At 35.8% G+C, this 16,099-nt stretch overlaps 3 protein-coding genes across 3 annotated transcripts; 2 read left to right on the top strand and 1 right to left on the bottom strand.

Annotated features, from left to right (window-relative positions):
* The first annotated feature begins 816 nt into the window (after nt 1-816).
* On the top strand, nt 817-3,841 carry LOC120002562. The gene is made up of 6 exons (XM_038851326.1): nt 817-855; nt 934-2,199; nt 2,285-3,373; nt 3,472-3,556; nt 3,664-3,701; nt 3,797-3,841. The coding sequence occupies exons 1-6, from the start codon at nt 817-819 to the stop codon at nt 3,839-3,841; spliced, it is 2,562 nt and encodes an 853-aa protein (XP_038707254.1).
* A 1,679-nt stretch (nt 3,842-5,520) lies between these two features.
* Nucleotides 5,521-8,091, bottom strand: LOC120002561 (serine carboxypeptidase-like). Its single transcript, XM_038851325.1, has 10 exons — nt 7,784-8,091; nt 7,488-7,668; nt 6,979-7,098; nt 6,748-6,891; nt 6,524-6,674; nt 6,391-6,459; nt 6,247-6,332; nt 5,903-6,155; nt 5,689-5,822; nt 5,521-5,607 (listed from the first exon to the last, which is right to left on the bottom strand). The coding sequence occupies exons 1-10, from the start codon at nt 8,089-8,091 to the stop codon at nt 5,521-5,523; spliced, it is 1,533 nt and encodes a 510-aa protein (XP_038707253.1).
* A 1,524-nt stretch (nt 8,092-9,615) lies between these two features.
* Nucleotides 9,616-15,856, top strand: LOC120002560. The gene is made up of 2 exons (XM_038851324.1): nt 9,616-10,290; nt 15,737-15,856. Exons 1-2 carry the CDS (start codon nt 9,616-9,618, stop codon nt 15,854-15,856), a joined length of 795 nt encoding a protein of 264 aa, XP_038707252.1.
* The last annotated feature ends 243 nt before the right edge of the window (nt 15,857-16,099 follow it).

Raw genomic sequence — 16,099 nt, 5'->3', positions numbered from 1 at the left:
GAAAAATGGTCAATGCAGCTCTCTATCTTTTTTTGTGCCAAATGAACCCCTCAACGTCAACTAATGGATCACGTTTGCCCTTCCATCTATGGTCCGTCAAAAATTGCTGACGTGGAGACCATTTTCTTATATGTCATATACATTTATATAATGTGAGTAATATGTGGAATTATTTACATGGAATTTGATAAAAAATTAAACTAAAATTGCATTATAGTAAACCCAATTCCAATTAGGGTTCAGTCTTACGATTTTTTCCCACCTGTGCCACTCTCGCTTGCTGCGCTAGGGTTCTTGCAGCTTGCAAACTTGATACTGAGTCTCCCTCCTTGCTCAGGTATCCCTTTCAGTTACGATTTACCTTTCGATTTGGGTATTATGTTTTGATTTGGTTTTCGAAAATGGGTGTCGATCTACAATATGTGTTTCGATTTGGGTTTCGCTCCTTGTTTGTTTCGATTTGGGTTATTGTAGTATGCACTAGGGTTCTTTCTGTTCGATTTAGATACCTTTATGTTTCAATTTTGGTGTCTGTTTCTATCCCTTTCTGTTTCGATCTACAATATGTGTTTCGATTTGGGTTTCGCTCCTTTGTTTCGATTTGGGTTATTGCAGTATGCACTAGGGTTCTTTCTATTCGATTTAGATACCTTTATGTTTCGATTTTGGTTTCTGTTTTGATCTACAATATGTGTTTCGATTTGGGTTTCGCTCCCTGTTTATTTTGAGCTGGCTCCCATTCTGTTTCAATTTTGCATTGACTAGGTGTACTTCTTTGCAATTTTAATCAGTTATACCTTGGTTGATCCAGTAACAATGGTGAACCGAAAGACAAGAGCTAAGCGAATTAGAAGAGTGAGAAGACGTTTTGTGATTCTTTGTTTCTTGATAAAGACTTGTGTTCTGTTTAGTTAATGTCTGCATTTTTTGCAGGCATCACCACCAAGTTCTGACAGTGATTATAGTGATGCTGAGAAAGGAGAAGAAAGTGAGGAAGAATTTCTCCCTTTGGACGAATCTTCAGAGGATGATGAAGAGATCATTGCTGCTAGAGAGAAAGTTATGAATTTCGGCAGAGGATGGAAGTTTGTGGCTATGCTACAGGAAAGTGACAAAGAGGATGATGGTGATAATGCAAATGTTACTGATGTTGATGTTGGTGGTATTGATGTAGATGATGGGGTTGGTGGTAGTGTTGGAGATGCTGGGGTAGATGGTAGTGAGGATGCTGAAGAAAATAATGAATCAGATGGGCATTTGAGTGAATATTTGGAATCTTCTGATCCTGGCAGCTATGGAGAAAACAGTGATGAGGACCCTGAGTTTAGAGAAGATGTTGTCATAAAGAAGAGTAGATATCCACTTTTCAAAGGCAATAAAGGTATACCCTCTTTTGAGCTTGACATGTTATTTCAATCTAATGATGAATTTAAAGAAGCTGTCACAACATATGCAATTATGAGTAGGAAAGATATAAGATTCATGAAAAATGAGCCCAAAAGATGCAGAGCTAAATGCAAAGGGGCTGCTGATTGTAAATGGATTATTTTTGCATCCTATGACAAAGTGATTGACAGTTTTCAAGTGAAAACTTATGTGTCTGAACACTCATGTGAACCAAAAAGGGTATTGAAGAGTCTGACCAATAAATTTTTAGTCTCTAAGTTCTATGATCTAGTAGCTGCACTTCCAGAAATTAAGATTAGGTATCTGAAGCCTTTTATGGAGAGAACATTGCAGTTAGAAATTAACTTAACTCAATGCAAAAGGGTTAGGAAGAGAATATTGGCTAATTTGGCAGGTAATTGTATAAAGGAGTATGCTAAACTCAGGGATTATGCCGAGGAGTTATTAGTTTCTAACCCTGGTTCCACTGTTTCCTTACTCACTAATAGACAGAATGAGAATGATCCACCATCATTTAAAGCATTTTACTGCTGTTTCAAAAGTTGCAAAGTTGGGGTTTTAAATGGATGTAGACCAGTGTTAGGAGTTGATGGTTGTTTCCTTAAGGGGTTGGTAAAGGGTGAGCTACTAACAGCAATTGCTAGGGATGGGAACAACCAAATGTTCCCTGTTGCTTGGGCTGTAGTTCTAGTGGAGAATAATGAGACATGGACATGGTTCCTAAACTTGTTGAGGCATGATCTTGGGACAGCTGAGGGAGAGCTCTGGACAATAATAAGTGATAGACAGAAGGTATGTTTATCATGTTTGGTTTAACTTTTTAATCATTATGTTATGTACTATTATCTGGCATCTAATTCAATACTATTATATGTAGGGATTGGTTGGGGCTGTTGCAGAAACATGGTCCAAAGCTGATCACAGGTTTTGTTGTCGACATCTGTATGCAAATTGGGGCAAGACACACTCAGGAAGACATTTGAAGAACTTGTTCTGGGCCCTAGCTAAGTCCACCAACAAGTATGACTTTGACAAGAATTACAAGAATCTTGAGAGGGTGCACCCAGAGGCTGCTAAGGACTTGATGCTGTGTGATCCTAAGCATTGGTGCAAAGCTTTCTTCTCAGCATGGCCAAGGTGTGATTCAAATGATAATAACTTGTGTGAAGCATTTAATGGGACAATAGTTGAGGCAAGAAGCAAGTCTATAATATCTATATTAGAAGATATTAGGAGGGCAATGATGAGGAGGTTTAGGGACAAGACAGTTGGTGTTAATTCATGGAAACATGATTATGGTCCACTGATACACAAAAAGTTTTTGCACAATGTGAATGAGAGTCATGTATGGGTGTCTGAGTGGAATGGGGGAGGGAGTTATGAAGTCAGACATGGTTCTAATCAATTTGTTGTTAGATTAAGAGAAGGTGAGTGCACATGTGGGGCATGGCAACTTTCTGGAATCCCTTGCCCCCATGCCATCCATGCATTACATGATAATGGTGACAAGCCTGAAGATTACATTAATCTTTGGTACAAGACACCAATTTATCTGAGGGCATATCAAGTACCACTAGAGCCAATTCGAGGAGAAAATATGTGGCCAAAAAGTGAGCTAGATGTTGTGGTTCCTCCAAAGTTGAGGAAAATGCCTGGGAGGCCAAAGAAGAAAAGGAGGAGGGAAATTAATGAGAATGTATTGAAACACAAATTGAGCAGAGTTGGGAGGTTAGTAACTTGCAATGTTTGCAAAAGCAAAGGTCACAATGCAAGAAACAAGGAATGTCCGGGAGCCAGCAGCCAAAGGAGTACCCTCACTGTATATAGGACACCAAACCAGCAGACTTCTCCTTCCATTGCTTCTGCTTCCATTGCTACTGCAAGTATGGAAGGGACCACAACTGGTTCATGTCAAACTACACAAGGACAGTCTAGCAATTCAATGGCTGCAACAATGTCTAAGTACGTAAGCCGTTTTCACAAAGACTGCAAGGCTAAGAGCAATCCAAGGAAGAGAAAAATTCCAACTGGTATTGACACAGGATTTGTTTGTCTTTATTGTAGCCTAGAACTTCAATGGCTAGGGTGGTAGATCGTGGAAGTCAAAAATCCATGACTAAGAACAACTCATCCCATAATGAAGCTGGAGGTGGCTCTTGAAGAATGGATTTTATTGTCTCACTATTTGGAATTGTTATGTTGTTTTTGTTTGTTATGAACTTAGTTTTCATTTAATGATGGTTTTTATTGTTACAGTATCTGGATTTCTATTGGGACTTAGTATCCCTGGAATTGTATGAATTTGAATATCTATTGTCTTGTTTTGTAGTTGATTTGGGACCACTGAAGTATCCTGTAAGTCTTATGAATGTTGATATATGGATTGCAGCTACAGGTTAGGTATATGAAGGTTTCATTTGACCCTATTACATAAATTGTAAGGGCTTAATTGACCCATCTCATCTTCTTAAAGGGCTTTGTAGACCCCAGAAAATAAGTCAACAAATAATTAAAGTTTTTAAATTGACTAAATGTAAATAAATTAATTCTGCCACGTGGCATCAATGTATTGGTGGTTGTACACGTGGAAATTGATTTAAAAATAAAAAATTACACCTCAACACTTAACGGCCACGTCATCAACGTTTTGACGGAATAGTGACCCAAGGGCTTGATTGACCCATTAGTTGACGTTGAGGGGCTCATTTGGCACGAAAAAAAGATAGAGGGCTGAATTGACCCTTTTTCGTAACTTAAAGGGTATTTGTGATACTTATCCCTATTAATTTTAATGTTTGGATACAGTTATATTTCTCTTATACAACTAAAATGCAAAATACCCCTTCACGTAATTTATCACAATATGCTACATAGATTAAATTTACCAACAAAATTTCAACCAAACACTACAAAGCATTCAACCAGCATATCTGTTACTAAAATTGTCCAACATTTTTGCTACCACCATTTCTGCTAGTATATCTGCTACTTTCAAAAAGTTTGACCAAATTAGGCCTTAAACAATTTTATTAATGTGTAGCTCTATCTAATATCTTAGTATTTGTTGACCTTAGCTGTAAGCCTGCAACTGGAATTTCTTGTGTTATCAGCTATTGATGTAATTTTTATCAATGTTACTGCGTCTATATTGAAGAAAGAAAATGTAATTTGACCCCAAAGTTTTCTTAGACAAACTTTTTAGAGTCGAGGTGTTAACAATATTCTGATTTTGTGACTTTAAGACACCCTAATGTAATATGATCTCGCCTAAGATTAAGGAGAGGAGATCCACTCCTTCCAAAACTAGAATTCCTCTAACTCATATAAAAGGAGACTCCGCTACAGGTAAACAATTCCAATTCTTTGCATTATAGCATAGTTAACAGTAATTTGAGAGCAGAATTCTGAACACCGAGCATTCTTCCTTTTGACTATTTACTTATTTGAGCGTTAGAGAGGTCTCTCGAGCACACCCTCGGGGCCTCCCATAGCTTAGTGCTTCTTTGTGCAGACTCTTCAGCACTACAAGGATCTTCTTGACTTCGACCCTATCTCCTGTGACGTCCTTGAAATCGAAGATAGTTTTGAACGTCATCAGTATCCAATGTAGACCCATTACACATACGATATCCAACATATGTGCCTCACGATAATTATACCATCACTACACCATGTTGAACATATAAGGCTTTTGATCACTCAATTCGCTACAGACAACTTTTATACCAAACAAGTTGGGCGATTTATGTAGAAAAATTACAATTGATCAATAAATTAAATGACAGATCCATATTCATTGGGATTGTTAGTTGGGCGATGTTTAATTTTCTTCTCGTTCCCCTAATGTAACTTCATTCTTAGTTAATAACAATCAGATTTATCAAAAAAAAAAGTGTTGGGTATTAGAAAAGTCTCAAAAATGTAAACCCAGTTTCATTTTATTACAATCCCAAATATGTCATAATCAAGCTCAATCATATTTGGTACATCTATTGTTTTATTATATAAAGTAAAATTAGAGAAAAACACTAGCAAAACACACCATACTAGAAAGAGGAAGACGAAAAAGGACATTGTCAAATGTAAAATCACAACTTAATAAGAGACAATCACTTAGAGTTCTCCTTTCATCCAATGCTTTATCATGTGCAGAGCAACTTTTGGTTGATCCCCTGGAACATTGATTCCAGAATCATAAACCTGATGTAGAGTAAGAGTCACTAGAATTAGACTACATTAGATAATATACATTGATGCGTATGCACATATACATTCACAAACCTTGATGAAAGTGAGAGGTCCATGGCTAGTCATCAATCCCGAATCACTTCTATCAACTTCAAATTTAATTTTTTTAGAGTGTATGAATTCTTGTTGGCCATTCCACTCCATACTCATGAGCCATCGAAAATTTCCTGATCAAATAGAAACACCAATATACATAAAGTCAGATGTAAACAAAAAATAAATTATAATATGACACTGTGAAGTTTACCAAGCCAGTTGCATATAAAATCTTTATCTCCCGCATAAATAAGGACTTTGATTCCATCCTCAAGTAGAGTTGGAATGCCTGCTTCAAGATTTTTTGCCCAATCTCCCTTTAGTGCATTATATACAGGTCCGCTCAACAAAACAAATTCTATATCTGACACGCCAAGAGCATCCTTTATTGGTTGTGCATTCATTAAACGTGCAAGTGTTGAGTAGTTATTACTAGCTCCACGATCCTTTCTGATATCTTTAGACTATATATATAACACAAACACATAGAAGTTCAAGTTTCATAATTATATTTGTAACAGTCTACGAAGGCATGATTGTCTTAGGATTTCTTACATCAAAATTTCCGCTCCCAAGAGTTCGTTGGTATATTAAATCACAAGACTCAAACGCGTCCAAACAAGCAGTATCATTACCTGTGCCTAACAACAAGGCAACATTCACAAATTATCAATCAAGCACATTTTATCGTTTAAGTACTCTCAATCACTTCAATAAATGCTAAGAATATATCGATGAAGCTATTCTCTCCTCCAGAGACCACATGTCCTAACAAATGCAACACAACATGGATTCAAAAAAGAAGTAATTTGTTATCAAAAATAATACTCACGACATGTTTCTGTGTCTGATTCACATTGTTGATTCAATTCATTTAGTTGCATGTATTGGTCGTATGTAATTTTTCCCTCAGACCAAGCATAATATGGTAATGATGGGTATTGAATTTTTAAATCTATAAGTCCATTACCAACAGCAAATCCCTGCAAAAGTACATAGTTAAGCAAATTTAATAACGAACAACATGAAAATTTAGTAACTCAACTCAAAAAATACCTTAAGATTTATATGAATTCCCTCATTTTCTCTATTTCCTCTCTGTATCCGAGAAGCCAAAGCAGGAGCATAGTGACCAGCATAAGATTGTCCAGTTATGAAAAAATCGTTATTGACAAAATCGGGATATTTTTTAAAAAATTCCTGTCATTGTAGAAAATAAAGGACAACATCAATTATTAGATTTTATTAATTGAATTAAGAATAGATAGGAAGAGAGAGAAATTAAACCTGTAAAAAATCATACAAATCATTGCTGATACCATTTTGATCTTGTCTTATGTCATTATCGTTAAAAGGATAACTCAAACCTGTACCGATAGGTTGGTCAACATATATAATGTTTGATACCTATAAAAAATAAAATAAATTATTGTATGTTAAAAATAATTAGATTATAATACATTTATTTTAAAACAATAAGGAGCTCATGATATGGTGATAAAAATTCTTGAGGATTTCTAATAGGAGTAAGGTTCAAGTTCTCTCTCACGCTTAAATAATTAATAACAAAAAAACTAATTATTTATGAAATTTTTTTAAAATGAACTAAAAAAGCAAGGCAGTCTAACTAAATGACACGTCAATGAATACAACATTTTGAAGACCACATATGTTTTGTTTTGTATTTAACCATTAAATTGTAACCATATGAGTCCATTTTAGCTATAGCGAACAACAATTTACGGTCTATTTAATCTAGCCCTTTAGATAGTGGAATGACATTAGTGAGATAATACCATATCCCAACCATAAATATTCCATTTTAGGTGAAGGCTACTTAAGTTGTATTCTTCGATACGAAAAGGACCATTTCCGTTAAATATTGAAATTGCACTATTGCCTCCTGGCCCTCCGGTCAACCATATCACAACTGGATCTTCTTTACTATTCCGTGATTCAAAGAAGTAGTAGAACATCCTATAAAACAAATAAAAAAAAAAATCTTTTAGATGGATTGTATGTGTCAAAATTACACAAAATCTCACACTTATTTGGGAAACAACAATAAAAAGATTACTTGATTAATAATTACCTTGCATCTGTAGTATGTCGAAGCTTTATGTAACCAACGTGACGAGTAAGGTCATCAATCGAAGCGTATATAGCAGGAAGAACAGGAAACTTAAATTCCTTCTCAACTAAAGAGTTATTCTTGAAGATGTCAATGTCATCTTCAGGGAGCAAGTTGGTTGATCTGGTTAGCTTTTCTTCTTCCTTTTTGGATGAAATGACCTTTGTTGCTGAAGGAATAGAGTGATGGATGTATCTAGCATACCCAAGTGATGATATTACCATGAATTCAAAAAGAATAAGAGAAATGAAAAGAGTAGTTGAAGCCATTACTGTAAATCTGTCTATATGGAGCATCTTAGGGTGGGGTATTTATAGGGTTTCTCACTAACCCCTAAACACTATTATCCACAGAGAGTCTACACCCTAACATTTTCCACTAATTGTTTATTTCTTTTTTGTGTGTGTGAGCATCATAATTTCTCCAACTACGTGATCACATACGTCATATATTCTCATTTTTCGAACAGGACAAACATATGTAAATGAATTTGTCTCTAGAATTTTGACTCCTCTCACTATGCTGCATTGTCCACTTTACCTTCAATATTTTTATTGTTCCTTGGATAAGATTCATTTTCCCTTGTTCTTGTGATTAGTTGTCCAATTTCTTGGATCACTCCATTTTTTTTAAATACTGTTGAGAAATTTGTTTCTCATTATAATCAAATTTTAGGCACACATATGTGTAACCCAGTCGATTGTCAATTGAGCCACATCTCGTTGGTTATCGCTCCATTCTCTTGAAAAGCCTTATTTTTTATAATTTTTTTTGAATAATAAGGAGGGAAAAAAAAAAACTAGAGTGAAGTAATCGGTTAAAATATTAACTCTGGAAACTGGTTTTTATAAGAAAATATTATACTCAACATATACAAAGGTTGAAGCTAGATTTATAAATTAAAAGACCACATTTATCTCCTTACAAAGCTCTTGTAAGATATTTATAAAAGATGAGGTGGAAGCAATGTATATGACAAAAAAAAAAGTATTTTAATCAATAAATTTAATGATGGCGTAAAATCAAACTGGTAAAAACAAAGGTAGTGGTCATAAGATATTTGATAAATGATACGGTGGAAGCAATGTGTATGACAAGAAATTTTTAGTAGTTTAATCAATAAATGTAATTATGACATTATAAAAATGATGGATATGAGGGCTGCTGCAGGCGATTAGCTATATGTTTGTACTCGTGGGTTTTTTTTTTTACGGTAAAACAATGATGGATTGATTGATTTTTACCCTCAATTATCATATTTTCTTCCTTGATTCTATTCTCAAATTAGTAGCTAGTTTCGGAAAAATATTTAACTAACTATTAGGGCATCTCCAACCATGGGTTGGAAATTAGGGATGCAATTTAAATTTTGCATCCATGAATAGTTGTGTTTTAGGGGTTGGAAATTTTTTTGATTGCAATGGGGCGTTGTATAATGGAGATGCAATTTAATATTTAAGACTAAAGCCCAAATTGAAGGCCCATTATAATTCCAGCCCGATACTAGTTATACTTATTAAATATATATATGAATTGTCTAAAAAAATAATATCAAAAAATTACTTATTTAATATTTTAAAATTTTCCCGCCTAAATGAATTGGAATGTTTGAAATTTTTAATTTCATCCCGTCCATTTTGTATCCCACCTAAAAAATTTTCGCCTTGTTTTAAGTTTCGAATTTTAAACCCAAAAATTGCCTATATATAGTTGATGTTTGTTCAATAATTCAATATTGGAGCAAACAAGAATCATCATCCTCACATCAAATTTTCATTTTCTTTGATATCAAAATGAGTCGTTATCATGATATCTTAGGTGAACTTCTCAATATAGATGAGGATTCCGATGATGATCTTGATATTACGATGGTTGCCATGTTGGAAGAAGAAGAACAACGTCGGAATGTAGCAATTATGAGCCACCGTGGTTCCGCTCCCGGTCATCGTGTTATCAACCGCAATTGGGAGGAAGGTCATCAAAGATTGTGGCATGACTATTTCGCAGAGGTTCCAGTATTTCCTCCTCATCTTTTTCGGAGACGTTTTCGGATGAACCGACATCTCTTCTGTCGTATTGTGGACGACGTTGTTGCTCGTAACGACTATTTTCTTCAAAAAAGAGATGCTCTGGGAGTTCTTGGCTTGTCATCACTCCAAAAGGTCACAACTGCAATGTGCATGTTGGCATATGGGCAACCCGCAGATTCTATTGACGAATACATTCGGATCGGTGAAAGTATTGTTATCCAGTGTCTTCGCCATTTCATCGCTACTGTTGTTGACGTTTATGGCGATCATTACCTGAGGGCTCCTAATTCCAATGATATTGCTAGATTACTCTCCTTCGGAGAACAAGTAGGATTCCCAGGCATGTTGGGTAGTATTGATTGCATGCAACGGACTTGGAAGAACTGCCCCACTACATGGCAGGGAATGTACACTGGACATGCTCGTGAACCTACAATCGTACAAGCTTCACTATTTCTTGAGAATAACCAACATTCACTTTCCCTCCATATCTCCTATAATAAAAATAAAAAAACCATTTCAACAAACTACCAACCTCTATTTTCCCTCTATCTTTCCTATAATAATAATGAAATTATGTTATATTAATTCGTAAATTCTTATATGAACAAAATATTTCAAGCAGTATCATTCATAAACAGTATCGTTCATAAACAGTATCGTGACACTGGTTGTTTCTTCATTCAAAAAGAAGTGGATTCCTTTATGAGATTGTATCTAACAAATAATGTGCTTCGATTCATCGTTTTTCCATGAGCAGCAACAAAGGAAACACAATGAATTCCCTCTCATCTACTTATTCTAAAACCACTACAGATAACAGGTAATCTAAATTAGAACCAAGATCTCAACAAAAAAAAAGACATTAAATTCTTACTCAAACAAGGAAAACAATAACATTCAAACAACACAAGAAAAGGTACATAATTTAGTGAAACCAAGTCCAGATTGAAGTCAAACCAATCCAAACAACACAATTAACAACTTAAAATCCCACTCATTCATCAATCCATCAACAAAACTAGAAACCCATAAACCAAAACTGATCTAATCATGGACATGGAGCAGGTGAAACCCTAATCCCTCAAATATTCATTGAACAACTCCCAGTCCCAGTTCAGCATAGAAAGATGTAAACAAACGCCTAAAAACTCAGTAGATCCTAAGCCCTATTTCACAAATAAACTTTCAATCAACAAAATCTTGAACAAAACCTGAAAGAACTAGTATACAATGATCGATTCATACCTGATTCGAAGCCTGAGTTCGGTGAAAATCGTAAGATAAAACCCCGGATGCCCATCGCAATGTAGTTGAGGATTTTCGGAGAAAAGAAGGTAATAGATCGATTACAATCTCAAATACAAGATGATTAAACATAAAAAACTTGAAATCCATACCAAAATCGACGCAAACCAACCTGGAATGGAAGCTTCAAGATAGTGACGACAACTATGTGTTCAACGGAGAAGAGACGAAGAACGGTTGAAGACAACCCTCGTATTTTCCATCCCAAGGAAAAGAGGTGGATATTTGGCATCTGAAGCCCACGGGTTGCATAATGCAACCCCATTTACAACCTGGGTTGGAGCCCTATTTTTTGTGATTGGGTTTGTATAATGGTAGTTGGGCCTTTTACAACCCCATTTACAAACTAGGTTGGAGATGGTCTTACAACATACAAGTTGCAACCATAACTCAATGCTCATTCTTGCCTGTCATAAATTAATATTTATTGCCTGTGATAAATATTAATTTGCAGATGAATTATTAAACACTCTCATTGCACTGATAGGAAGGGAACATTCATATTGCAAAGGTAAATTTAGTTTATTAAAAAAAACCTTCAAAAAATATAGTTTAGAGGTTGGGGCGGTTTTTTTTTCACTGACAAAATTTCTTTTGTAGGTTTCATTATTCTTCTAGGCCCTACTAGGCAGGCAGGTGTGGTTAGTAGGGCAGGCAGGTGTGGTTAGGGGTCACAATTTCGCCCAAGAGCCTAGGCCTAGGCCCGACCCGAGCCCGATCCCGATCCCGACTTGTGGCCAAAGCCCGGCCTAGGCAACCCTACCCTATGCCTCGAGCGGGTCGGGCTCCATTTCTTTGGCCGGGCCCGGCTTGAAGCCTGACACCTCGGGCCAATTTTGGACTGGCCAGAGCCCGAGCTCTAAGCCCGGTCTGAGCCTGGCCAGTGACACCATACATTATTTATATATATATATTTATAATCAAGAATTCTCTTATGCGGACACCCGCAAGTTATATTAACTTACGCACCTCAATCTCACCATTGATTGGGAAACATGTGTGGCCCAAATTTATAGTCCATACTTATCATTTCACTCATCTATACCATTAAAAAAGGTGCGTAAGCTAATATAACTTGCGGGTGTCCGCATAAGAGAATTTCTTTATTTATAATATATGTATATATGTATATATATATATTATATATATATTATATAGAAATATATAAAACATATTTATATATATGCACTGTTTGTAATATATAAAACATATATATATATATATATATAATAGGGTCCAGCCCGACCCAAAGGCCCGAGCCTTAGGGGCCCAGGTAATGCTTTTCTCTTCCACGTGGGGATTGTGCTGAGAGTTTCAAGTAGTTCAATGCCAACAATATTCATCAAGAGGAATGTCTTGCTGGTTATTGCTCACCTAGATAATGAGTCGATGTAAATGCTAAATGTCATATTTGTCAATTGCCATGTGTAGTTTCTGGCTTTGGGTCCAGTTTGAACTTTGAAGTAATGATATTTCATTGGTGATTCAATTTTTGGGTACCGATGATGTTTGAGTTTTCGTAATATGAGATTTTGTTTTGTATTTAAAACTTGTATTTATGGTTGCAAGTTCTACTCTAGCTCCAATAATAAATTATCTGATATCAAGTACTTCTAGCATACTATAATACTCAGATCAAATTACGATGGATTTGTTGCGTTTGAAGCTGTTTACTTGATGGATTTGTATCAAATGTGTAATGTTTGAACTGGATTTGGTTTCTTGATGTTTGTTCTGGATTTGGTCTCTTGGATTTGGTTTCTTGTTTATGTGAATTGTTGTTTTTATAAATTTAATTGTAGGGACAATGTGTTTATTTTGATGTAATTTCAGAGATTAAAAATTTTTAACTTAAATATTTCAGGGACATATCGTTCAAATTATGGATAGTTTTCCACGTTTGCAAACTCCCACATGCCACATATGTGCCGCCTAAGCTTTTTTCGACCTCAATCTCACTTGAAGGATGAAATGGGTACCTTCAAATAGTGGGACACAAAAATGGGACAAAAAAAAAGGAAAATGACAAAAATGAAACCACATCCATAGTTTAGGGACGAAAAGTACATTTTGGTCGTTTGGGCTGATAGTTGGACAGTGAGGGGCAAGATTAATTTTGGCTTCATTTTGTTATGGCTCAAAGTTAAGGCTTCAGTTTCCCTTGCTCTTCCTCATCATTGGGTTCTTAAGCTGCTCTTTGGTAGAGGATTGTAGCTAATGTTCTGCGTTATTGCCTTTTCAGCTGTAGCTCTTTCTTCTGTTTGGGTTTTTGTTTTCAGTTTTGTCCTCAGTCCTTTTGGTAATTTTGTTCAGGAAGGGTAGTCCTTCGGTTTTCTTTTCTTTTCTTTTTTGGCTTTGGGGTGGCCTTCTGTTGGTGGTCGGCTGTCCCTTGAGTAAGTCCTTCGTATTTTGTGATTTTGATTTTCAATAAATTTTCTGTTTATAAAAAAAATAGTGGGTTCGAGAGAAGTTTCTGTTGGATCATTTTCGCAGACAATTTTAAAAGAACACTTAAAAAAAAAGTTGAAAATCCAAACTCAATACTAAACGGATTCTTAATAGTACCTGAGCTCCTTCATGCATCGCATATAATGTATGGATACATAATTTGACCTATATTTATAGTTTTAATTATCTCATCAAAATCGCCGAGAATATATTCATCCTTCACACATATGTTTGGGTCATAAAAATGAAACATTAATGTGTAACTAAAAGGAATTTAAGAGGTAGACTGGTTGGTAGGTTACTCCATCTAAAACCCTTGAGAATCATGGTTCTAATCCCATGGGAGTTAGGGTTAGAGTGTTTTTATTTTTTTTATTTGAAATATCGTTGAGAAATATATTTATCATTGGAATCGAACCTAGGGAACACTGTACACATATGCCATGCCTAACCTAGTGCCCAGTCGATTGCCAAACGAGGCAGACAAGCCACTTCTCGTTGGTGAGTTGGAGTTTTTTAGGGGATGAGATGTGTGCCTAACCCAATGCCCAGTCGATAGCCAAACAAGCCACCTCTCGTTGATGGGTTGGGAGTTTTTTTAGGGGATGAGATGTGGGTGTATCGCCTCGAGTAGGTCTTATGTATATATAAAAAACTAGTAGCGTACCCACGCTTCACACGGTATGTGATATTATGCTTATAGTAGTCATGTTGGTGAGGGCATTCAAGACAGTTGACTATTGTGAAAGGTACTTCTACCCAATTCTACCTACTGAGCTTCATTGTCTTTTTTATGGGTATTTAAAGTTTATAGATTTGGGCTATTTTGCTTTATTTTGTTGGCCCTATATCATATGATGGACTGGCTATAGCCGTGGTCTTTTGTTGAGAAGGTCTGGGTTAATCTTTCGTTTCTATGTCTGAAAGGTTTTGCGATAGGTGTTTGCCGTTTTGTTCTCACGGGTCAAAGAAAGTGTTAAGTCTTTATGCAAGGATATGTTTTCAATGTTGATCGTTTTTGCCCCCTAATTTGATGTAAAAAAACATATTCATGTTTTTTATACGAAATATAAAGTAAAGTAAATTAAAATATATTCATGTTCTTTATACGAACAGCATAAACCAAATGTAGAGATTGCAAATAATGAGCAACTAAAAGCAGGCGCATATTACCATAGAATCAAATGTAGATGCTTGTATTTGCACCTCATCTTTGGCCCCATTAATCATCTACAATTTCATGGATTGGACTTTTAGAATCCAAGTTCAGATTATCTGCTTCATTAGATGTTTCCAATTGTCCATCACCTCCCATCTCATCAACTAAAGAATCCTCCTCAACTAACTGATGCCCATAAGAGACATTCCCTTCAATTTCAGATTCTTTCTCCACTACTTGAGCTCCACCACCAAGTAATAATCATGACCAAATTTGATATGTAATAGAGGGAGATGGTTTTGCTTGCCAAACATCCATGCTAAGGGGAGAATCAGTCGATTGAAGATCAAATGCCTTCCCTGGGTGGTTGTATAGTTTTCTTCAAATCTCAGAATTCCTATCTGCAACATTTTTACTACCAAATGGCAGAGGAATACCCGGTAATGTATTTGTAATAGGAGCCTTTTCTTTCAAAAAATTACATTTTCAGCAAGAATAGTTTTGAGGTGCCTTTGGATCATAAATCCATTGAGATAGAGATGGTGAATTAATAATGCAGGCAGATCAATAAAGGAAGAAAATAACAAATCAAACCAACGTTTGATTCAAGAAACAAAGGAATCCACCCAAAGGTTGAGAGAAAACTCTCTAGGTTTTTGATATGTTGATTGATAATGAAAGAGATAATGACCTCTAGGACCGGTTACAACCCTAATATGATGAAAACACGAAAATATAAAATTATAAAAACACCCTTAAAATAGAAAGCAATCGATTTGAGGCCCGAAACGATGGAATTTTACGAAACTAGGATGGTTCAAAATGTCGTTTTGTTTCAGTTGATCAAATTTCATCGAAAACAGACAATGTTTGCAAATTTGCCAATTGTGCAACTACACTCTCAAAAATGATTTCTAATAGCTGATAAAAGTGGTAATTTCATGCAACTTTCTGTTTCTATCCAAACAGCTCCAAAACACCCCTAATTTGGCTCAAACCAACTCAAAATCAGCTCCTATATCAGTCACTTCCACCTCAGAAGAACTCGACCCGAGCGAACTTCAAGGCAAAGCTCCCTCACAGAAATGAAATGCATACAAATCAGCCACATTAAAAGTGTGGACATCCCCCATATGAGTTGGAAGATCCATCACATAAGCATTGTCATTGATCTCTTCAACACCTTGAAAGGACCATACTTCTTAGGCTTCAATTTGTTGTAGGTGCCAACCGGGAAATGCTCCTTACGTAAGAAAACCATAACCAAATCACCATTCTTAAAAAGTCTAGCACGCTTGTGTTTATCTGCAACAGTCTTACACTTTGCATTAG

This window comes from Tripterygium wilfordii, chromosome 7 (assembly GCF_013401445.1).
Source record: "Tripterygium wilfordii isolate XIE 37 chromosome 7, ASM1340144v1, whole genome shotgun sequence".
NCBI classification, from domain to species: domain Eukaryota; kingdom Viridiplantae; phylum Streptophyta; class Magnoliopsida; order Celastrales; family Celastraceae; genus Tripterygium; species Tripterygium wilfordii.
This window is presented reverse-complemented; position numbering and strand designations above follow the sequence as displayed.